We start from the raw sequence: 23,892 nt of genomic DNA, 5'->3' as shown, positions 1-23,892 counted from the left end.
ACAAGCAGTTGGAGTTACGCCGGCAGTGAGCTCATCCCAGGCCATAATGAGCAGCCTCAAGTTTTCCTAAGGGACCAGGCTGGCTCCATTGGATTCACTTTGTCTCTCAGGTCAATATGTAATCAGGCAGCTTTTGTGTTTTGCATTTTTTTTTCTTCCCCCCTCCAAATGCATCTTTATCTTCCTATAGGAAGAACATTTTCTCCCTCCATTGCAGAGGGTCATGCATTTTTCAAATGGCAAAATTCAATTAACACACGGTAGCTGCTAGAAAATACATTGGGAAGAAATACAGTGAGAGCATTTCTCAGGGCACAGAAGTCTCAGGGCTCTGTTTGGTGGCTGCCCTGGGGCCAGCCACCCATGTGCACAAACCTTGCTTGGCTGCAGCACGCTCAGCTGCATTGAGTTGGCTGGGGTTGTTTCACACTCCCATTGGCACAGCTGAGAGCAGGATCTGGCCCTAATTGCAGCAAGCTGAGATGCACTGAGAGCCATAAAGCAAAAGTCCCTGAGTGACTGATGCCAGTAAACCAACCCTAGAGCTGAGGGGAAGAAGGGAAGAGCTGATGTAGCCCCAGTCAGGGCAACCCAACAGCAACCCCACCCTGCATGGGATTCGCCACCACCCCAGGGCTGTCTCAAACCCTGAAGCTTGGCCACAATTCCCACTCTCCTCCATGGGATAAATGGGGACTGAATTATTAATAGCTGCTGCAGACTGTCTGGCTTCTACCTCTGCGGGAGCAGGGCTGATTTAGGGCAGAGCGTGGCTGCGTGGTGCTGTTGGGGAGGGCTGCAAACCCATCTTGCATCCCTATGCCCACAGGGCTCCGGCTCAGCATCCTTTCCCATCCCACATCCTGCACCCTGCTGGCCCCATAAGACCAGCCCCACAGCCGGGGTGGCTGCAGCCTGGGGCTGGGCTCCGTCTAGACACTTCCTTCAGGGAGTTGGGAGATGGCAGCAATTAACAACCTGTTTGTTATTTTCACTATCTGGCATTTATTGCCCCGATAAAACCCACTCTTAATTCCAGCTTGACTCTTTTCACAGCTCTCCTGGCTGGGTTGTTATTGCACTAGGCTTGCCTTGAGTGATTTGTGAAGGCAGTAATACAGTGCTGGTGTTCAGGGGGTGGAATATTAGACACACCAATTAGCTATCTGCACATAAATTCCCATTTACCTGCTTATCACAAGCATATTTGCCTCGCCTGCTTCCTCCATCTACTTCTTCTTTACCACCCCTCCCCTGTTGCTGGAATTCTTAATCAAGGAGCAAAAAGCAGCTAATGTGACCCCTGACATGACGTAATGCAGCCAAAAGCATCTGCAACCAGACAGAAAGCAGGTGTTGTGCACAGCAAGGAGAGCACCTGGCTGCCCAGCTCCAGCCCCAGGGGGAAGATTTGGGGTGGGGGAGTTATCCCTATCAATGCTAAACAGTAAGTGCCAGCGTGGTACAGCCAAATAGATTTCAAAGGGGCTGGGGGCATATGGAATCATGTAATCACTAAGGTTGGAAAGGCCACCGATCAACCCATATAGGGCAGGTGGATGGCTCTGGTACCCAATGGCAAATCTACCACTGCTGGCCAGGATACTCCGCAGCATCCCTCACAATGAAGGCACAAACTGGCACTAAAGACACTGTTTGGGGTCTCCCAAACAGGCAGACCCATGGATATCTCTCCTTGTGGGTTTCCTTCTTTTCCTTTTTTGCCCCTGGCAAGGGCAAAGTGGATGGATCTTTCACACCCAAGACTGTGTGCAAGCTGCTGTGAGACCTTATTTACAGCTCCTGAGATAATTAACATCTGGAGAGGGAGGCTCATCTCCTGCCATCTGTCACTTGTAATGAAGCTACAGAGGATGTGGGTGAGTGATGAAGCTGGGGGTGCTTCTGTCCCGGTGCTTCGGTCCTGTTGGCCCAGAGCTGTGTATAGGAGAGGAGCTTTGCCTCGAAGGAAGGACAATATTGATGAAGTCCAAATGGAGACAGATGGGAACAAACTCCAGGTCCTGGTATAGAGCTTCCCATTTTATTATAAGCTGGAAACATGAGATATGATGTGGCCATGGCATAGGCTGCCCAAAGAAGCTGTGTGTGCCCCATCCCCGGAGATGCTCAAGACCAGGTGGATGGAGCTATGGGCAACCTGACCTGGTGCCTGGTTTAGTAGTTGGCACCCAACCCATGGCAGGGAGTTGGATCTTTGATGTCCCTTCCAACCCAACCATTCTGTGATTCTCTGCTTGCAGCAATGTTGGGAGGTTCATCACCTGCTGGGAAATGACAGGCAGGGGAGATGTTTCATCCTTCCAGCCGCTGTGGGTTGGATGGGGCAGGTTTCCATGGGTGGTTTTTTGTGTGGATAATTATCCAGGTACATTATGGAAAAGGCAAATCTGAATGACAGGAGGGGAAATGGGAAACATTGAGCTCCCTCTGGTCCCTGCTCTTGCCGAGTGCCTGCAGACAGCCGTCCACGCACACATCCCAAAGGCACAAACACTCCTCTAACCCTGTGCAAAAATAGCGCATTACAAACGATCCTGCCACGTCCAGGCAGGAGGCAAAACAGGTTGGAAGAAATCACTAACAACCTTTGGCAAGAAAGAGAAGAAGAAAGAACCAAGAAAAAGCAAACGAAGGCACAAAATCTCCCAGGAACCTGGGCGCTGCTGGATCCTCTGCACACTGCAGATCTATCCTGTCTGTATTAAATGCAAAAACAGAGCAGCAGAAAAGCCCTACATCAATGCCGCATTTGGGTGGAGATTTTTAAATGCACAACAGGCCAAGTTAGAGCTCCCAGAGCAGCCATAACTCAGCCTGCTTGGACACATGTAGCATTTAGTTTGGCTGTGCATGCTGCTGACTGTAATGACTCCAGGCTGGATCCCGCATTCCCATTGCATCTCTCTGTCTCTAGGTGAGCTGGTTCCAACATGGCACTACTTGGGGCCTCCTCCACCCCCATGCAAAGGGGCAGCTGGTTCTTTTGGGAACCATCAAAGGTTTGACAGGTGGCAGAGAATCATAGAATCACAGAATCATAGAATCATTAAGGATGGAAAAGACCACTGAGATCATCTAGGCCAACCATTGGCCCACCCCACTATGGCCATTAACCATGACCCTAAGGCATGACCACGGTGGGGACATTCAGGGTGTGAACAGGGGGCTTGGTGTGATGCCAACCATCCACCTGTAGGTGGTCATGCCCTGTAGAGGTGGGATCAGGACTGGATCACCCCAGCTAATAATTAGAGCCAACCTTCTTGGGATGAATGAAGGCTGGCAGAAAAACCTGGCTTGGTGGGACCTGGACGATGGCTTTGTGATGGATTTGGTGGACCTTCAGCATCCCTCACAAGAAGGCTCCCCAAAACAGCCCATTCCTCCCCATTTTCCACACTGACCTCAGCTGGCTGATGCCACACATGGGATGAAGAGAGAAGTAGAAACTCCAATGTCAGAGATAGAAAGTGCAGCACAGAGAGAGGGACTCAACCATGGCATGGGCTCAGGGAGCCCCTGGTTGGGCTCCAGGAGAACCCAAAGCCCATCCATGAGCCATCAGCACAGCTTGGCCCTTTGGGACGTGTTAGAGACTTTCCCTACAGCTGAAGGAAAAGCACTTGGAAAAAGAGAACGTGGGGATGTCCAGCAAAAAGCTCCAGGTGAAGAAAATTCCTGCTTAGAGGCAGGAAAAGCAGATCCATCCATTTAATTTCAGTTTCATTTTGATGCCTAAAAAAGAATGAGTCAACCCAGATTCTGAAGCAAAACAACAGGACCACGAGGAAAAAAGCCTTTTTTTTCTTTCCCTAACCCTTTTACCCCTTTTGGGTTTTGGCTGAATTGCTTTGGCAGTTTCACAAGTTTTGGTCTCCTCAAGCAAAACAGACATTTGGCAAACAATTTCTTAATTTATTTATGTGTATATATATATATATATATATATATTCTGCTGTGGGAACTCCAGAAGCCTGAAAGACACAGCATGGTGTTGAGCTCAGGAGCCATCCTCTCCCTGTAGGATATGATGGAGAGGGATGCTCTGTGATGTGCCTCTGGACACACAGCGTTGCACCCAGCCAACACTCAGCATAAACCCACACACACACTGCAAAGCAAACTGCAATGAAGCTCATCCAGAGCCAGCAACAGACTTGTTTCACTGAACTTCATATTTTAGTTCCAGCACAGCCTGGAGCTGGGCCAGGACATGGAGCTGACACGGCCTCGGTTGTGCTGACGGATGCTCTCCAGCTGTAGAATGAGTGGTGTGAGATATACATCATCACCCTCTGGGATTTCTTTGCTGCCTTCAGGCCTGTGGGGTGGGGAGAGCGCTCCTTTCTGTGGGATAGGGCAGAGGGCTGAGGGATGGACTGAGATGGTCCAGCCCTTTGAGTGATGGAAAGATGCATTTCCACCATTAGGGCTGTAAGAGATGCACAAACAAGCTGTGATGGGCTTAGCTCCTGGTGCCTCATTGGGATGGAGTTGGTGGCAATGGGAAGCCAAAGACAGCCCAGTGTGGGACGTGGCAGCATCATCTCCATCCTCACTGCCACCTCCAGCTCCTGCATTGCTGACCATGCTCAGCACACAGGAAGCCCTCCCTGACAGCATCCCATTAACCCCATTGCTTAATGCCACCCTAGAAGGTGCCCAAGGGACAGTGTACCGACATCTCCCAGCACAGCTGAGCCCTGCACAGGGTTATGTTGAACACAGACCCACACAGCCCTACTAAACACAACACCAGACACTAAAACACTGCAAAACACGTAGCACCAGGATGCTGTCAGCAGTCCCCACAGCTCCATTCCCTTTGGGGATGGGAGGAGGGATACGGGTGACACTTCCCATATATTAAGTGCTGCCTGGAGCTGATCCATCCTCGGTGGTTCCCACAGACTGGATGGGACAGGCAGGAAGGAGAGGGACTCAGCCCTGTACAGCTGCTTAGAGGCTGCCCAGCCCCTGCTGTGATGTGAGAACTGCCGGCTGCAGCCCCAGTAACTGTTGGAGGGGGAAAAAAACATACACATCTTCTGTGTTGCCACAGCAACGAGCGGCTCCTGCCTGCCTCAAACTTCAGAGCCCACCCAGGAGATGCTTTCCTCACCTCTGCTTCCCTGCTACCACTATGGGTGCCTGGGGGTTTCCAAACACCCCCCTCTGCAGAGGCCCAGGGACAGCCCACATCCCCAAACCCTGCTTCTCATGGGGCATCCCAAAGCCTGCCAGCACCTGGCTTTGCACCATAGATGTGCACCCCAAACACCCCATAGCATCATCTGGTTGGGATGCAGCCCCTCATCATGCCCTGAGGATGGCAGACAGCCCCAGATCTGCTCATCCCCTAAAGCAGAGCCCATGAAGATTTCCACTCAAGCAAGTGACATACAACAGGGGAAGGGATACAGAGCTCGAGAGAGAATCTGGGCTTTTAATTATTGATGCTTCACCTCTGTGCTATGGTGATTAGAGACAGAGCAGACAGATGCAGGCAGATAGCAGAGAAAGCATTTCTAGGATCCAGGTGAGTTGCAGTTCCCTGCCCCAATCCTGCCCCATGTCTCTCCCATTGGTAAAAGTACCTTCCAGGTCTGGAGCATCCCCAAGAGATGGGGAGAGAATGGGGGAGAGGAAGATGCTGCTGGGGAACCCCAGCTTGGAGCTCAAGGTGGGTAAAAGGAGCTGATAAAGGAGGCTGCATCACCAGTAAAAGGGGATTTTAGGGTTCACAGCACCCTGAAGAATTGGGAACTTGCTCATTCACAACTTTAAGGGGATAATCGGTTGGATCCATGGCTTAAATCCACCAGGGATTTCCAAGGGGGGGAGAAATTCACTTAGTGAGGTCTGTGGTCAAATCCTTTTATTTCCTGGATTAGGACAGTTTGGTTTTTGTCCTGCATGGACAAAGTGACACAAACCTCATTGCTCCAGGATTTCCAGACTGGGGGAATGGTCCCCTTGTTCCTCCCTAATTCACATTTGAATCACTGCCAATAGGGAGAGTGATGCTCAACTACACCCGCAAGGAAAATAGTCAGTATATTTGCCCGGCTCTATATTTTCATCTCAGCTGCACTCCTGATATTGCCTTTACTTATCTCCAGAGAGGAAATAGGGCTGGGATCTGGAAGGGTTGGGGAGCATGGGGATTGTGGGGTGGTTGCCGCAGGGACGTGTGGGGGTGGGAGGCTGGAGTGGGAGCAGCGCAGCCAGCAGGGATGTGTGCCAGGGAGCCAAAAATGAGAGCTGGGAGAGGAAAAGCAAGCAGGCCTCTCTCTTAGGATGGGAAGGCAGCAATGGGGCTTGCTGCAGCGCAGGGACACCCTATAGCCTGAGTGTGTGGCATCATTGGGGTGAACTGCACAGCAGCTCCTGTGGATGGTGGGGCTAAGGAAGGTGGAATGGGATGGCACAGCAACACCCCACACTTGAGCCTGCTGCAGGATGTCCTACGGCCCCACCGGCTGCTGCGGTGAAGATGAGGAGGGAGGAAGGCTCAGGGGCTGAGAGCCAGGCAGCTGCGCAGGGCTGGGGGAGGGGGGAGGTTCCTCCCAGAGATAGCTGAGAAAAGCAACTCTGCAGGTTTTTTTCCTCACTGAACAGTGGCAGAAAGGAAATGCAGAGGATGGCTTTCGGTCCTCACTGGCTTTCTCCCCCCCAACCTCCTGCACTTTGCTGCTCAGCACTCCAGGACTCTTCTTGCCTTGTTGCATGCCAAGTGTGGGGCACCCATAGAGCCCCAGCATCCTGTTTTACCCATCCTTCCTGGCTTCATTCACTTCTTTCTTTTTTCCCCTCCGCTTTCACTTTCTGAAGTTGAATGACACCGTGCTAATTTGCAGCCCGATTCCTCCTGAGAACGTTGAGCTTAATTATATTTTTCTCATCGTTAGCAAATGGCTTGGCTATAATTATGCCTGGAAGCACGTTATTTAGGACTAACACAAGAGCAACACCCCCTTCAGTGCTATGGGACCATGAGTGCGGAGCTCATCCTGTCCCTGTGCTGCCCATCACACCAATGGCCATTTCTCTGATGGAAATCCAGCCTCCTCCTCTAAAACTCTGAAATGGAAGAGCCTGCTGGCTCAATGGCTGGATCTTTTGTTTCAGCCGCCCATGGCACACCAGAGCCTATGGACACAGTGGGTATTGGTGTATTATTAGGGATATGGGGTTGGGTGCCTTCAGTGCATCCTTTCCCTTCCAAATGGGCTCGTGCCTGGTGAGGTGGGGACGAAGCACAAAGCAGACCCCAACACATTCATTTTAATGGGGCAAAACGGGGCTCCCCAGATCAGAAAAACCAATAACTCACATCAACATTTGTTTTCCAGCCCTGAACGCTGGCTCTTCTCACCCAGTGACTTTACAGGAGCTATTTTGGCAGGAGGAAAGAAAATGTTCTATTCCTTTTTAATCACGTTAGGGAAAATTTAGGAGGATCATCTACAGAACCTGCAAAAGGCTCCTTAAATGAGCTTCCGTTTCTGTGCCGCAGACCACATTGTGCTTTGTGCAGACTGAAACAACTTGAAGAATCCAATTTACTTGTCTTCAGTACGCGATGTTTTTTAGCCTACTTTCCTCAGGAAATGGGGCTTACTTGTGCGATGGTGCTGTTTATGTAGCTATATGCCATCACTCCCACACTAATAACTTTTGAACGTGTTGGCCAATTCCAACCAAATCTGACAGAGCGGTTGAGTTTTCAAAAATACTGAATCCTCACAAATTTAATGAAACCCGTGGGTGGCCACATATATATATTTTTTCCCCCCACCAAGGGAAAGGCTGAGCAGTGAACTCAGCCACATTGTTAGACAGAAGAGAGTACACATTCACGTGCACACAAGCGTACAAGGGCTGTCCTGGAGGCAGATGGTAAGCCAGTGGCTCTCATTGGTTTTACAGGTGGGATATTGCACCCGTGAGCCCCAAAACCCCAGGAAAAACCCTCTGCCAATGTCCCCTCTGCCTATTTTGTGCCTTTATTCCAGCTCGGACAATGCAGTTTGGTGTGGGCACTGCAGGGGAGTGTTGATACATTTAGAAGCTTGAAAATTAATCGTATTAATTACGTGAAAGCCTTTTTAGCTGGTCGTAAAACCTTGCTGTCTTCTGCTTCTGCATGCTGGGATGCAGCCGAGAGCGTCCGTGCAAAAACTATTACGATGGAAAAGAGCTCAAAAAGGGAAGCCTGTGCATTTCAGACAAAGCAGTTTTCCTGCTTCCCACTTCCATTCGGCAAACTGCAAACACCACAGGGTCCTACAGCACCGAGTCCCACTTCCTCCAGCAAACCCTAAACCCTGCAGGCCTGCTTGAATGCAGCCAGACAGCTCGGCTCTTTGCTGCTAAGTTTCGGGGCTTTGACATAAGCCATTAATGCAGGTGGAAGGATGGGTGTCATGCATGGATGCTACCCCAGCACTAATGCACATCGCGCGTCACGTTGGAACCTGCCCATCCCCATGTGCTGCACAGCAGAATCAATACAGGGCTTTTCAGCTCCCCCATGCACCAGAGGCAATGTTTGTGCCATCCAAAGAGTAAATCCTGGTGTGGCCAGGCTTTCTTGTGTCTGTTCTGGAGCAGGAAGGGTAAAGCTGAGAGGAGGTGGTGTGGGATGTAGGGGTCACAATGCTCATGAGTGATGCTAAACTTGGGCTGCATCTCTGCTAGGGTATCCTTGAAGCACTCCCATTCATTTATTTCTTTGCAGCTTTACTAATGACTAAAGGGGTCTGCTGAGTGGCCTTAAATCCTATTTGTCCTTTCTCTGCATGCACACGTGGTCATGGGCTGCATCCTCCCCATGTGATATGGGGGGAGAAGGTGTTTGTGACCCAGATGGATTTCATTATTTTGGGTGGGATTCTTTTTTTTTTTTAAAGCTTTGGCAACAGCTTGGTCCAACATCAGCTAGAAAACATCATCAAGCCCAAATACGCTCCCCATGCAGGCCTGGGAGTCTCATTCACATTGCAGATCAGTCATCAGCAGACGTGCTGATAAAGATTTCAAGTGTGACACTGAATACAAATGATCCAGACCCAACAATTAATCCAGCTCAGAGACTGAGGAGATGCCTGATTTTTTTTTCTCTCCAAGCACAGCCCTGGGTTCTACGTGTAGCACTTGGTCAGAAAACAGAAAGAAAAAGCCAGGGCTTTAATAAACCACACCCCAAAGTGCTGCAGAGGACCCTGATCTCAGCAGAAGAGCCTTTCCTCTTCAGCTCACCTCTCTTCTGGTTGCTCACTGCAGCTCACTATGCTCTATGCAAATGCTGGGAGCTATCTACAAGGCACTTGAGCTGGACGCTGCTTTAAGCTAAATTAGGTATCACCCTGTTGTTTTTATTTTCCTCCTCTTCAGCTGTTTTTCAGCCAAATCTGATCCCTGAAATGGCACAGACCATCCTTAGGGTGGTTTCTCTGGGCTGTTTCAGAGAGAGAAGATTTGGGGAAACAGCACTGCAGGAACCCTTCTCCTATTAGGCTGGGGAGAAATAGGGAAAACAGCCCAGGACCTCCCAAGCGACAACTGCCCGTCCCATCCAGGGACTCAGAATCCCAATCCCACCATGCTGCAGCCACCCTCACACGGCCTTCAGAGAACACACTGCTCCGGCTGACTCTCTATTGCTGTTTTGGGATAGTCATGCACCCTCAACCTGCTCACAGCAAGCAGGAAGGGCAATTCAGCCTGGATCTATTCAATTTTTGAGAAAAATCCACAAAGTTTACCCATGGGTGAGCATGAAGGCTTGGCTTTCCACAAATCCAAGAAGCAAGCCCACAAATGAAACCAAGGCTGCACCACCAGCCAACACCCACCTCAACATCCCCCAAACCTCCAGCACCACAACACCTCCCAGCCCCCAACCAACAGCCCTTAGCCTCTATAAGACACAAACCTCCTCCCCTCTCCCCCCACTGCCATTGGGGCTGAGATGCCCGCCTACCTGGAGGCTGCAATCTCTGCTTTCTGCTTGGCGATGGTGGCCGCCCGCTCAGCCGCCTCCACGGCCCGATCCACCTTCTCACGGATCTTGCTGGCCCGCAGCGGGATGAGGTTCTTCCTCTTGCCACTAACCAGGACGTTCTGCTTGTACTTGCCCTCCTCCTTGGTGCCATCGGGGAAGGTCATGCAGCCGTAGCCATGTCGCTTGTTGTTGGCCCACTCGCCCTCGTACTTCAGGCCGTCGGAGCGTTGGCTCACCCCAAAACCCGACCGCTTGTCGTTCTTCCACTCTCCAACATAGATCTCGGTAGTGGTGGCATCAATGTCGTCTTCGATGACAGACAGCTCAGCCTCGCCTTCGCCCAAGCTGATGGTGGAGTTGATGTCGCTGGCGGTGGAGCTGACCGTGCTCATCCCAGCCTCACTACGGAAGGAGCTCTGCTTGCTCCGCTGGCTGGCCAAGGAGCTCTTGGACTCGGACTTACGGAGCTTGAGCCCGCTCAGCAGCGACCGGCGGAAGATGCCCTTCTTTTTGCTCTTGAGGATCTCAGCATCGCTGTGGGCCATGAGGACGAAGCCACCTCGGGATACAGCGGGGCTTCCAGCCACCGCCGGCGAGGAGTCAGGGTGCAGGGCCGTGCCATTGGTGTGCTCACTGCGCAGGGAGTTGATGGACGTCCTCAGGGGTGACCTGATGACCGCAGCCATGCCGTAGGGAACACTCTGACGGACGCCATACCCCTGGCGCATCCCTCCGACCCACTGGCCCTGATACGTCCCTGGGGAGGCAAAAGCAAAGAGAGGGTTCAAATTTCTTCTCCAAAAGAGTTCTGACACACCAGCACAGCTGCCCAGGGAGGTGGTGAAGTCACTGTCCCTGGAGGTGTTGCAGAACTGTGGAGATATGGCACTGAGGGACACGGTAAGTGGGTATGGTAGGATGGATTGGGTTGGACTTGGTGACCTTAGTGGTCTTTTTCAACCTGAATGATTCTGTGATGAGTCCTGTGGGTCAGGAGTAGCATCAGCCTGCTTGGGATGTTATTACTGGGACCTGTTATTATTGGGAACATTTGGACTCTATAGTGGAAATGCTAAGTCACAGCCTGAAGCAGTGATGGAGCACCTGGGGGGAAGGCAGGGCCAACCCAGGGCAGCTCAGGTGTATGCAATGTACCTGAGTGACGGGAAGGGCTGGAGCCAGGATCCACCCCACCCCAGAGCTCATTTAAGGGTTGGCAGTGAGGGTTTCTCTTGCTGGAGTTCCCTGCCTGCTAGATGCTTTCTGAGGGTAAGCAGCTTCTTTTTTCCATTTCTGTATCCGTGGCTGCTGCATTTGGGCTTGTTCTCATTTGCTGTAGGTAAAGGTTTTGCCACCCATTATATACTCCCAACAGCAAAGTGCGCCTCCAGATCCCAACCCCATCTCTGTGGTCATGGTATCCCAGTGTGGGGAGGAAGTAAAATATCTGGGTTAATTTGTAGGTGTGCACTTTGTCTGCTAGGAACAAGACAAGGCACTGGGGTGCATGGACCCTTCTCCCCATGGGCTGCCCTTTAGATCCAACCTGAATTTGGAAGGGGAAAGAGCAGGAAGATGTGAATTGTCATCAAGGAGCAGACTCTGTCCCGTCTGCTGCAGGCACTGATGAAAGCAGTTGATGTATCATCATGTGGTTTTCTTTTTTGTGTGTGTACATAGGGCTTTCATCCAGCGTGCAGGAGAAGGGAGAGGCTCTATAGAAATAAAAGCCTCACGGGGATATATCCGTGTGGTTATTATCCTCAGAAACGTGCCCCTGCTTGAACTCCTCTGTTTGCGTGGGCACTTGCTGGAGTTACCTAACTGGCAGTTTGCTGGGATACACGCTGCATCTCGCTGTGCCTGGGGTTAAAGCCATCCTTGCTGAGAAAACGGAGCCACAAGAAACCAATCCAGGTAGGAAAACACCACCCAAGCACAATCAGCACACCCTGTGTATTGCAATGTGTAGTGGTAATCTGCTGCTGCTTTCCTGCCCTGGGGTTGCAATCTTTCCCTGTTGGTGCGCTTTGTCATGTTATCCCTATCAGTTGAACTGCAGAGCTTGTTTTTATTCTTAGGTCAGCTTAATCTTTATGGGGCTGTCTCACAATGCAGTGATTCACCACCTGGCTAAGCCTTTGCTGGGTGGATTTGCAAGCCTTGGGCAGGCTCTGTGCCCAGCCAGCGCTGCTGAGCCTAGCCCTGGGCAACGCCAAAGCAGGGCCCAGCACTGTGCAGTACTGGGGCAAGGGAGACTTAAATAGTCTTAAAATAGTGCCCCTGGTGTGAAACAGCCCTGATAACAACAGCCAAGCAGATCTCCTCCGGCTCAGACTGATAGAGGCTTTCCATCCCTGCTCTGCACGGAATGCTCTTTGCCCTTAACCATCAGCACCCATTGGATCCTCCTGAGCTGGGCAGTTGTTTGCCTTTGTCACCTGAATGAGAATCTGCACCATCCTTCTGTGGGTTTAAAGGCATTTTATGCACAGGGGAAAGCAGGAAGTAATTAAGGTTGATGTTTTTCCACAGCACTGGCTGTGGTTCTCTGTGTACCCCCCCCAAAATGCTTGCTCCAAGCAAAGACCACCTTGGAAAAGGGATGCAGGGAGGATTTGCTCAGGATTTATAGGATTAGTGTTGGGAGGGAGGCAGAGTGCTGAGATTAGGGCTGGCACCTGCAGGGCAGGGTGAGGAGCAGTGCTTGGTCATGGGGCAGACAAGGGACAGACATCAGGATGGACAGCAGACACCCTGGGGGGGGAAGGGGGAACATAGGACATGTCCTCTGGTTGGATTTGAGCATGTGGATAAGGGATGGGGAGACAAGTCCTTGCATGTGATCCATCAGAGCCTCCAACCTGGTCCCCAGGCAGCTCCAAGGTTTCCCTGTCTCCTTGCAAACCCATGTCTGAAAAAGTGGGTTACAATGAGGCATTGTAGAGCAAGCAAGGCCCTTTGCTGGAAACCAGAGACAGTGGCAAGGAGCAGAACAAAGCAGGCTGGGAGCTGGCGTGACAGCACATCTCAGCTGGAGCAGAGGCAGCAAATTGGTCACAGCAGGTTCCAGCTGCAGCAAGGCAGAGGTGCCCAGGAAGCTGTCATCTCTGCATGGCCTTAAAACCTACTCCTAAAGCTGCATGGCTGCCAGGCGCAATTGCTGCATCTGCTTGGTGAGGTTAAGTGTTCTAAGCTGAGGATGCGGGGTTTTGAGGTGAGCTGCCCCATCAGTTGGCCTGTCCAGCATCACGGAGCTGCTTCCAGCACAGCAAAACCCAAACCCCACATCTGCCTCCGCCATGGGTGGAGGATTCCAATGGGGATTGCCCCCATGATGGCCTCCAGGACATCTGCACACCTTCAATGGGCACCTCCAGATCATAGAGCTGAGTTTCCCCCTCCTCCCTCTTCTGACTTTATTACCTCTTAAACCCCTCAATATCCCAGGATTTGGCCACGATGGCTGGAAGCTCTCAGAGCCATCTGATCTGCATTGCTAAGCACTGTCACCTCCTCCCCTTGCACCACCCGGCTTAACCTCTGCCCTCTCACATTTGCAGATATGTGCACAAAGCTTAATCTCACAAAGGAGCCTGGGAGACTCTTCCTCCCTGCAGAAGGAACAGGATTTTATTGCTTTTCACTTTCTGTGCCAGGATGGACCAGCTGTGGCTGTTTTGGTGCTGCAAAATGCAGTGGGACTAAGGATGCAGCAGGATGATGAGCACTTCTGATACAGAAAGGACTCAACCTGAGCTGCACCTCCATCCTCAGGGACTGCAAAGCAAGTATAGGAAGCAAAGCATTCACCGCTTACTGTGCTAACACAACCAAAGTCACATCCATTTCTGCAGCTCTTCCCTTGCTATCAGCTTTAGCAAAGTGCTTCCTAAAGCACAAATTACGTGAGATTAATGGGGTGATTACACAGGGGAGGAATGCAGCATCCCAAGGGCTGGGTGCAAGGTGTGGATGAGAACAGATGCACAACATCTCAGCTACCACCGCCCTGCTGAAGAGAGGGATGGATCCTACCCTGCGAGTGGGAATTTTGCTATAATTTATCATAATGGCAGCAAAATAATGGCCCACGGGGATAAGCAGAGACTTGCAGTGCATTTACCCCAGGGAAGACTTCTTGACTCTCAGAGCAATTACTCTGGTGGGACTTGGCCAAGAATCAGGCGATGCCAAGCAGAGTGGGGCTGCATGCGCATGTCTGGAGGGGAATAACCTGAGGCTAGAAGAAAACAAATGAAGTCATCCCGAATGATGGCTCGGTGAGAATCTTCCTTCACCAGAAAGAGCAGCTGAGGCATGAGAAAGGAAATAGGATCACAGGAAAGATGGGGGAAGTCGGGAGGGAATGGAAACATGGAGAGAAGATGACAAGCAATGCTGTCGTTGGCCGCTTCCACGTGTGGTTTTGGAGCCTGGTGGATTCTTGGCTCGCTCCCCTTGGAGCAAGGCTGGCTGCTTTCCAAATGGCTTTTCAAGCTCCCATGGGAATTTCCATCGCCCTCAGGACCGTATGGAACCACAAGGAAAAAAGTCCCGTTGCTGACTCTTGAGCAGCTTCAGATGTTGTTGAGAAATGACAAGCACCAAAGAGTAATCTAATTTGTTGCAGTTATTCAGCGCTTTCTCAGCATTTGGCTCAGGAAGTGAAAATTCATTCTGGGAAGAGCGCAGGAGCCTGGAGGCAGCTTCTATTATCCCCATAAAGCCACCAGATACTGCTGGGGTTGGTCCTACAGCAGGGCAGGGAACCTTGCACCTCTCAGAAGCAGGAACCCAAAGCAAAACACTCACATTCAAAGCAGGAACCCAGAGCAAAGCCCTCACATTCCCTTCTGCAAAAGGGATTGTGCAGCAGCATTGTGTTCTTCCTGCTGCCTGGGGATTCTGGCCAAAGAAGAAGACCTGTCTCCATCCCTGTTTCATTGTATGTAGAAACAAACACATGGCTTGGTCTTGCTATGCAGCGAACACCACCAGAAACCTCACTTCATCAGTGCAAGCTGGTAGCTCTTGCTGGATGACATCAGAGGGAAAGGAGAGTTGAAATACCCCCAAATGGCCTTTCTAATCCAGATACAGTCTATGACGTAGCAGGTGATGGTGAGGATCCATCCCTCCTGTTGGGTGGGGAGAGCCTGTATTGCTGCCTGCTGCCCCAAACCAGGGGGCCACCTGTAACCCACAACCTCATCTTGCTGGTGGGGGGGAGGCCATCAACATCTTGTGAAGGCCAACAGCAACGTCCAAAGCATCCCACACTCCAGACAAATAAGCAACATTCAGACAAATATGGGGTTTCCTTGGGATCCATCTGAGCAATGAGTAAATAATGGAGGATGTTGGGGTAAGATCTGTCTGTATCTCAGTAGTGTACATGGAGCTTCATTGGGCCAAAGGTGGGACTGTCTGCTTGACTGTAAACCTGGTCTGACCACAGTGGTGTTGGAAGGGGGCAGGACATTAAGACTTTGGGGGCTGCAATGGCTGCATTTTCTTTCCTCCCTCCCCCATACCCAAGGAGCTGCCGTGTTGCTGCTGAGTGCTTTGGCTTTGCTCCAGGAAAATCATTAAGTACAAGCTTTAGGGATTGCAGGCTGCTCACTTGCTTCCCCCAAACCAAGCCCCGCCAGCTCAGTGTCAGCAGGACAAAGCCCTGGCAGGGGCAAAGCACAGGGGAGCTTTGTGTGGATCTGCCCTGCTTTGCTTTGCTTCGCTTCCTTGCATTGAGAAATACTAATAACCCAACACTGTGGGTCAGTCTGAGGGATTTCCAGGTAAGCTTAAACTGCCTGGGCTGTATCACAACATGGGACCCATCCCCAAAGCATGGCCAGAGCTGCTTGGGTTGGTGGCTGTGTTGGATGAAGGCTGTCATCCAAACCTCCCAGCCTGCTTTTGCATCTCTGAACTGTGGTCTGAGCTGTCCGAAGCGCCTGTTTGCAATCCAATAGAAGCAATTAGGCCCTGCATTTTTGCTGGTTTATCTCATGAAGGATCCTTCCTGGGATGTTCACCTCCTCTCTTATCGCTGAATAACACCACGTATTAATTAAAGGCATCTGACAGCAATAATTAGGCCAATTCCTCCACAGAGAAGATGGGAATACTCCCCAGGGATGACCAAAAACCATGGACTTGTGGCACTGAGGAACATGGTTAGTGGACATGGGGGGGGAAGGGATGGGTTGGGGTTGGACTTGGGGATCTCAGAGGTCTCTTGCCATGATAAAAACATGGAGCTGCTTCTGCTGTAGCAGCCTGGTGGGTTGTTTGCTGAAAATACGCTTGGGTAAGCGCTTGTATAGAGGAGGATAGAAGGTATGGATTTTTGAGTATGTAAATATGATCTGCAGGCACAAACACGTGACAGATGTTAGTCATTGCTTAATGTGAGGCTGGATACAGGCGTGCAGATGGGCATAGGGAGGTCTGGGCTTCTGGGAAGGGGAGAGGGGAGGGGTGGGAAGGGAGAAATGCTCCAAACTGTTGGAACTGAGACCAATCCCTGGCACTGCTGGTGCTGATGGAGCTCACTGTGCTGCATGTGACAGCCACCACCTTTCTTAAAGCAGCAGGTCCTGCAGTCAGGTGAAATACAGCTTTGAAGGAGGGGAGAACCCAAAGAATATGTTTCCAAAGAGCGTGGTCCTCAGCCTTAAGGAATAAGCAAAGCAGCAGCACCCAGCCCCAGCTGTTGCAATGCATTAATTTTAAGGAGGCCTGAGGCAGGGCTGCTTTAGCACGAGGGGTGGGAAATGCATTACCATATAGCTCAGCACCTTTATCATGGCTAATGTGCTCCTCACACAAAGCAGAGTGAAATCGGGCTAATGCTTAGGCTGCTAATCCCCCCGTGGCGTAATCCTCCTCACAAACTCTCTGTTCTCACCCCATTTCTCAGCAGGGCTCACAGGACTCAGGGCTGACTGCTCCATGATGGCAGTGGGTGAACCCGTGAGGGTTTGGCAGCACTACATGCACTATCAGCCCCTCAAATCCTCAAATCCTTCCATTTATGCCCATGCAATTCAGAGCACAATGAGGGTCTTTGGGTTTCCCATCCCTTTGGGTAATCAGTGCTGAATCTTTGCAGCACTGATATCAGCCCCTTTGGTATAAATATTTTCCATCTGCTGGTTATAACTGATAGTTGCTCATCTACCACACAAAATACATCCCAGCCCAGCATCGTCCCCTATGGGATCATCATGGGATCGTCACCAACGCTGTCCTGCCCGGCTTCTACATCATCAGGTAGTGTCTGTAGTAATGTAGATCATCCATCTACATCAGAGTTCCCTGATTCAAGACATTCAAGTTTAATCAGGTTAATTTTAAAACCATGGCTTTTCTTTTTTTTCCTAACAGGAGGCATTTTTAGCTCTCAGCTGCTGGTTTCCAAGCCTGTAAGAATTGACTTCTCTGCAATAGTCTGGGTGGGAACCTTGCTTCAAAAACGAAGCTGAAAAATCTTACCAAAAAAATCACATGATTCCACAAGCTGGAGCTTCTAGAGAGAATGTTCTGCTCCAGGAGCAGATGTCATACAGCCCTATGGAGCCCCATGGGACGCCAGATCTGCTCCCTCTTGGCACATGCAAATATCCCATGATTTGCCTTAAAAATGATGAGAAAACCCAACCTGACCCATCCTAATGACCCCATAGTGCTGCTCTGTCCCACTTCTGCAGACCTCGGTGTTGCAGGATGGGACCCTGAATGACCATAAAGCAAATGGTCCTTAGGTTTTGGGGTGGGCTGCTCTGGAGTGAGGAACTGGACTCAATGATGTTTGTGGTTCCCTTCCAACTTGATGTGATTTTGTGATTGCAGGATGATGTTTTCCAGCCTAAAACACTCGGATGGAGAACCCTATAGGATGATCCCAATGCAGAAGGCAGTGAGTGTCCATATGGCTGTGAGTTAGAAGAGAGAATGAAAATGAAGTGGTGAAAGGGCAGCAATGCTGTGCATCAGAACTGGAGGGATCCCTACTAGCAGTTATGGGGAGGTGTGTTGTGGGGTAGGTTGATCTGGGGGGGGTCTCATGTTGTTCCCCTGGAGCAACACAGGCCAGACAAGGCACCAGAACCATCTGCCAGGTTCTGTGTCCTGTACTTTCCCCTAGGGCCCAAATCCTTCTTCTACCTGAAACTAAGCAGCGTGTTCCAATGAGATCAGTAATTACCATCAGCCCAAGTCATTTATTTTTAACGAAGCTGGTCAGAATCTTCATTTTGTACTTTGATTTATTTTTTTCCATCACCGCTCTCCTATTGTCACCACCGTGTTCCTTTGCAGGCACCCTCAGAGCCAAACCCAGGTTGCAGGATGCTCTCAAACCCTCCCTGGTCCTGCAGCATCCTCACTCCATCCCTGTGGTCCCTATATGGGCCTCTTTTTCCTTTTCATCTATAGGAAAGTTCCTGACACAAACACTGAGGGCACCTGGAAGCGTCACCAATACCACTGCAGGGATGAGATGGACATGGAGTGGTGACATGGGACATGGAGAGGCTTCTCCTAACCCATTGCATGGCAATGTATAGCAAGAAAATGTACCAGCCCGGGCCAAGAAATCCCACTTGCCTACTCACACAGCGCTAACAATGAAAACACTAATTATATTTCACTTATCTATCAAAGGGATGATTCAAGAAGGTGAGTGGGCACGGAGCATTACACAAGATGAGCACCGAGGTGTGACTGCCCGTCCTTTTGGTGGTGGCCCTCTTGAAAAGTGTGCATGGATCACACAGGTTGGGCTGGGGGAGACGACTAGAGGGATGGGGATGGAAACCTGGTGCCCAAGGGCTGGATGGGCTATGGAGATCCCAGAGGGAGATTCTCCCATCCAACCCCTGTCCTATTAGGGTGAGCAGGGAGGGGAGAATGGCTTCACCAGGGCTGGAATGGGCTCAGGCTGCTCTAGCAAAGGTGATGCAGTGGCCCTGGATGACATTGCTGCTCACCTCACTGGGTGCTCATCCCAATGGATGCTCACCCTGATGCATGCAGCCCCTTTTGTCCAGATCCTGCTACTCAACCTGCTACCAGCTGGGCTGAACCAGGCCCAGCAAATGAGCTCTGCAACCCCAGCATTCAACCAAAGTAATTCTCAGCCCTTGTTTTACATAATATCAACCCGCTGCTGGATGGGGCAGGAGGCATCGAGCAATTTTGGCTGTAGAATAAGGATGCACGGATGGGAAAGGATGGTGCACATGTGTGCCACAGATGCACGGACATAGGCTGGGTGTGCAGCAATGGCAGGGAGCTTCAGCACAAAGTGCTCTCCCTGAGGGGTGTGTATTTGCTTATTGGTGCCTCATGCAGTATGTTTGCATCCCCATTGCATTGGGAAGGGAGTTTGCATTGGCATGGGGCAGAGGGTGGGGGGCAGAGCACATGTGTGGGGGTCCATGCATAGAGTGGGGAAGCGGTGTGGGGAGCAGAGGCGTGTGTGCATGGTGCTGAGTGTGGGAGGTGTGAGCTCTGCAAGCTGCGTGTGGGGGTAGCCGGTGTGGGGGTTGGCAGCAACCTGGTGTGGGGGGGACAGTGCCTGGGGCTGTGAGCTGGGGGTGCTGAGCAGGGAGACATGGTTTGCCATGCCTGAGCTGAATGCATCCATGGGTGTGTGCGTGGTAAGATATTGCATCCCTAAGGGGGCTGGTAATGGCTGGGGGAGTTTTGGGGTTGGCCCCTAATGTTATTGCACAAGGGGAAATTGGAGTGGAAGGCAGGGATTTGGTGGCACCTCAGCCTGGCTGTGCATTTAGGGGCCCATCCCTGAGCCCTGGTTGATGTGCTATAAAAAATAGCATGTAAGGGATGAATATTTATCTGTGGGTGGCAAGTGACAGATGCTGGGGCGAGGATTCTAGGATACTTCAGTTTGATGGAGGTAATAACTTGAATAGATTAATGAGAAACATCCTTCCCTAGAGTTGCATCCCCTGTACCACAGCTACATGGTGGGTGCCCTTGGCACAAACATGGGCTTCTTGCACCCAAGAGCACAAAGTTCACCAATGTTTGGTGCCCAACTCCACCCAAAGTGGAGATGTGGGGTTGGGAAAGGCTCCCTGGCTGCTGGCAGCTGAGTACAGTAAAGTGCATCCTTAGCTGTGCCAAAATGGGATCAGAGAGTGTGGGCATTGGGGTGTGCATGGGGTATCCCCATTCCCAGCACCAGGCCATGAGCTCTGCAGCTCTGTATGGCCCCACGCAGCCATTCCTATCTCCCAGCACTGCGTACAGTCCCCAGGAGACAGCATTTTGCTCCAGCCCTCTTCCCCTACCTGTCTCACACCCCCTCCTAAAAACAACAGATGTGCAGGGAGAGGCTTTCTGTCCTGAGCACAGGGAAGCTGGGCTGGCCTGACAAGATGGAAGCAGCAGCTCTTGGCTTCTGGTAGCTTCTCAGAGCCATAAGCAGCGTGCAGCCCAGCCTGGGTGTGCACCCTGTGCTGTCCTGAATGGGGTTGGGGGCAACAGAGGTGTGGGGCTGGAGCAGCCCCAACTACAGGGGCTCTCCCTACAAATGCCCCCAGTGGGGCCTGAATGCTGGAGGGGGGGGTGGTATGGGAGCAGCACTGGAGTTCAGAGCATGCAGAACACCACCCCGTCCCCCTTCTGACCCCTCACTGCAAGCACTGCCTGAGTTTTATTCCCAGCAGAAGGATGTCAGACGTAGGAATCACTCCCAAACCCAACCAATCCCAACATGATTGCAGGCATCTGAAACAAAAGGTGCAGCTGTATTTTCCACTCAGAGAAAGCCCCCCCTGTGCTAATTAAATATAAGGCGATCTCTTCCCCCTCTCCCTCAGAGAGCACAAAGAGCTGTGGGTCCTATGTCTCATCACTGGGCTCACTGGAGAAAGCCCTTACAGCACCTGTCAGGAAGGCTGCAATGGCACTCAGTTCCTGCAGTCCCCCTGACCGTGGCCATCCTGGTAAACCATAATGCCATAAAATATAAAGAACCTGCTCAGGTTTGTGCACATCCAGCAGTAAACCAAAGCCCTGCTGCAGGGAGGTAGGCCTGGCTGGTATCATGGTGGCAACCCAGATGGAAGGACCCCGAAACGCTACGGAGGATGATACAGCCACTTAAGGAGAGCACCAGCTGTTTTCCCTAGTTTGGCCCTAAAGCTCATTAGTCTGGCGATTGCTGATCGCTCCAATTGGGTTTTCTTGTTGTGGGTTGGTTTGTTGTTTTTTTTCCCCTTTAATCCTGGTTTCCCCTCCACATCTCACTAAGCCGCGTTGACGGCAGAGAATAGCTTCTGTGATCCCTCTGAGCCCCTACGCTAAGCATTAAGCCGTAAACTAGGAATGTAAGACTCTTGTCTGAATTAAATTCTTTTGCCTGGGCATTATTCATTAAGTGTGGGGCTGAAGGCAGAGTGTGCACGAAGCCCTCGGCCCCTCACATGAAGGGTTTGCTGCAATAGAGCTGTATGGATCTGCCCCAGACATCCCTGCATGCTCTGCTCCCCTCTGCCCTGCTTTGCTGCATCCACACTCCATGCAAATCCTACAGGTTACAGTGGTGCAGAACTGCCCCGTCCCATGTACAACTCAGGCTGCTCCCACCAGCTTGGCCCACTGCATCCTCCCTTCTTCATCCTCCATTGCTCAGGTGCCAGCATCTCATCTCCTCTCCTAAAAAAGCCTTTCTGGGTGCAGGCCTGGTGCTGTGACCAGCTGAACATATGGGGCTACCTGTGGCAAAGAGGTGGCCTGGTGCCATGCTGGCTGCTGCCTTATCTCCTGTGGGGCACTGAACAGCATTCAGTCCAAGCAAGCAGGTTGCTATGTCCCGGACTATGGCCTAAGCCTGGGGGCTGTACCCATAGCTCACTGCTACCCACACACCCATCAGTGGTACCCACACATTTCGGGTACCCAAACATCCCTCACTGGTACCCATATATCACTGGTATCCATACAACCATCAGTGGTGCCCATACATCACTGGTACCCAAACATCCCTCACTGGTACCCACATATCGTTGGTACCCACTCATCTATCATTGGTACCCATATATCCATCACTGGTACCCATACATTCCTCAGTGGTACACACATATTGCAGGTACCTATACTTCCATCAGTGGTACCCACACATCATTGGTACCCACACATCACTGGTACCCACGCATCCATCTCTGGTACCCACGCCTTGTTGATACCCATCCATCCCTCACTGGTACCCACACACCCATTGCTGGTACCCACACACCACTTCCAGCCCCAGCTTGGGAGATATCAAGACACCACCTACCTCCATCCGAGTAGGTCTCTGTCCCGTAGCCATCCTGTAATCCATTGCTCCAGGTGCCTTCGTACTTGGCCCCATTTCCAGTGCATTCTCGGACCCCGTACCGTCCCTTAAATCCGTGGGTCCACTCTCCTTTGTACACCCACTTCCCTTTGCTCTCCATGCCAATGCCATGGCGCTTGCCCTGCGCCCAGGTGCCCTGGTAAGTGTTGCCGCTGGGCCAAGTGTAGACCCCCAACACCTCAAAGCCGTGACTCCAGGAGCCCGAATATTCACCTTGACCCTTGGGGCCGGTACAGATTCCGTGGCCATGAGCCTTTCCGTCCTCCCAGCCTCCACAGTACGACCCTCCATCGTCAAAATTAAACCTTCCCCCACTGGACATGCATGTAATTCGGTTTGCAAATCCCCCAAAAGGTGAAAAGAAAAAAAAAATAGATATATATATATATAAGAAGAAGAAAAAAAAATAAATAAACCCCAAAAATAAACCAAAATGATGCAGGAGAGAAAAGGAGAACGATGACTTGGGGAAAAAAAATTATATATATATATATATATGATAGAAAAATCAGGTTGCAATCATGCACCAGATCCAGGCGCTGCTCAAGCCAGTTCCTCGTGATTATTCATTCTCGGGGAGTGTGTTCGGATCGGTTGGCTCTTCCCCTGCTGTGGAAACAGTATCATTAAAAAAAATATATATAGCGGCAAGAACAGCGGCAGCTATTGGGTTTTTGGTGCAAACGACTCCACCTAAAAACCATCCACGGCAGAAAACGGGGGTGGAGGGGGAGAGAGAAAAGGAGGATGGGGGGTGGGGGGGGTGGGGGGGTTGGGGGGAAGAAGATGAAAAAAAAAAAAGAGGCCAAACGCCAAGAGAGGATGGAAATAACGGGGCTGGGAGGGAGGGCCCCCCCGCTCCCGGCTCAGGCCGCCCGGCCCCGGCGCATGGCTCAGCAGCAATGCGGTTCCCCCACCGCCTCCCGGCCTCGCCCTACGCACGTCCTAAAAACCCTCTCCCGCAGCCGTCGTTCCCCCGCAGCTCTGCCCGCCGCGGGAGCCGCTCGCTGGGGCAGCCAGTGCCCGCATGCTGCTCGCTGCCAGGCCCCTTTGGGGGGGGGGGGGGGGGGAGCAGCGAGGGTCGGGCCGCGCTCCCCCTCCTTCCCACGGGGCTAAATCCTGCTTATCAACGAGCAGGGATCCTGGGCTGCTGCTCTGCCTCAGCTCCGGGTGGATTTAAAGAGACAGCGGCTGCGGCTGCCCCCTCCTTCCTTCCCTTCCTTCCCTCCCTTCCTCCCTCCCTCTCTCTCTCCCCCTCCCTCCCTCCAGAAGGATGCTGCCGGGGTTGGGTTTATCTCGCTCCTCTCTCCATCCCTCCCCGCTCCTTCCTTTTGGGATCCGGCACGACACAACAACCCCCCGCTTATTGATTCGCATCGCTCCAGGCTGCGTCCCCTTTCTTCGGCATCCCAGGGCGGTCAGAATGATGCGCAGGGCCTGGGTGGGGGTGGGGGTGGTGATTTATACAGGGTGGTTGGATATA

The 23,892-nt window shown here is 51.7% G+C and overlaps 1 protein-coding gene across 1 annotated transcript in view; it reads right to left on the bottom strand.

Moving 5' to 3' along the window:
- JPH3 (junctophilin 3) overlaps nt 1-23,236 on the bottom strand; it is a 37,841-nt gene extending 14,605 nt beyond the window's left edge. Inside the window, exons 1-2 of the mRNA XM_015874203.3 lie at nt 22,350-23,236; nt 10,013-10,790 (exon numbers count right to left, since the gene is read on the bottom strand). Of these exons, the coding sequence (XP_015729689.2) occupies nt 10,013-10,790; nt 22,350-22,731 (1,160 nt within the window). The 5' untranslated portion in view covers nt 22,732-23,236. The remainder of the gene's footprint in view (nt 1-10,012; nt 10,791-22,349) is intronic.
- Between the last annotated feature and the right edge of the window lie 656 nt (nt 23,237-23,892).

Source organism: Coturnix japonica, chromosome 6 (genome assembly GCF_054131305.1).
Source record: "Coturnix japonica strain WE chromosome 6, WE-NBRP24, whole genome shotgun sequence".
In the NCBI taxonomy this organism is placed as follows: Eukaryota; Metazoa; Chordata; class Aves; order Galliformes; family Phasianidae; genus Coturnix; species Coturnix japonica.
The sequence above is the reverse complement of the archived record's forward strand: the minus strand, read 5'-3'. Positions and strand labels throughout refer to the sequence as shown.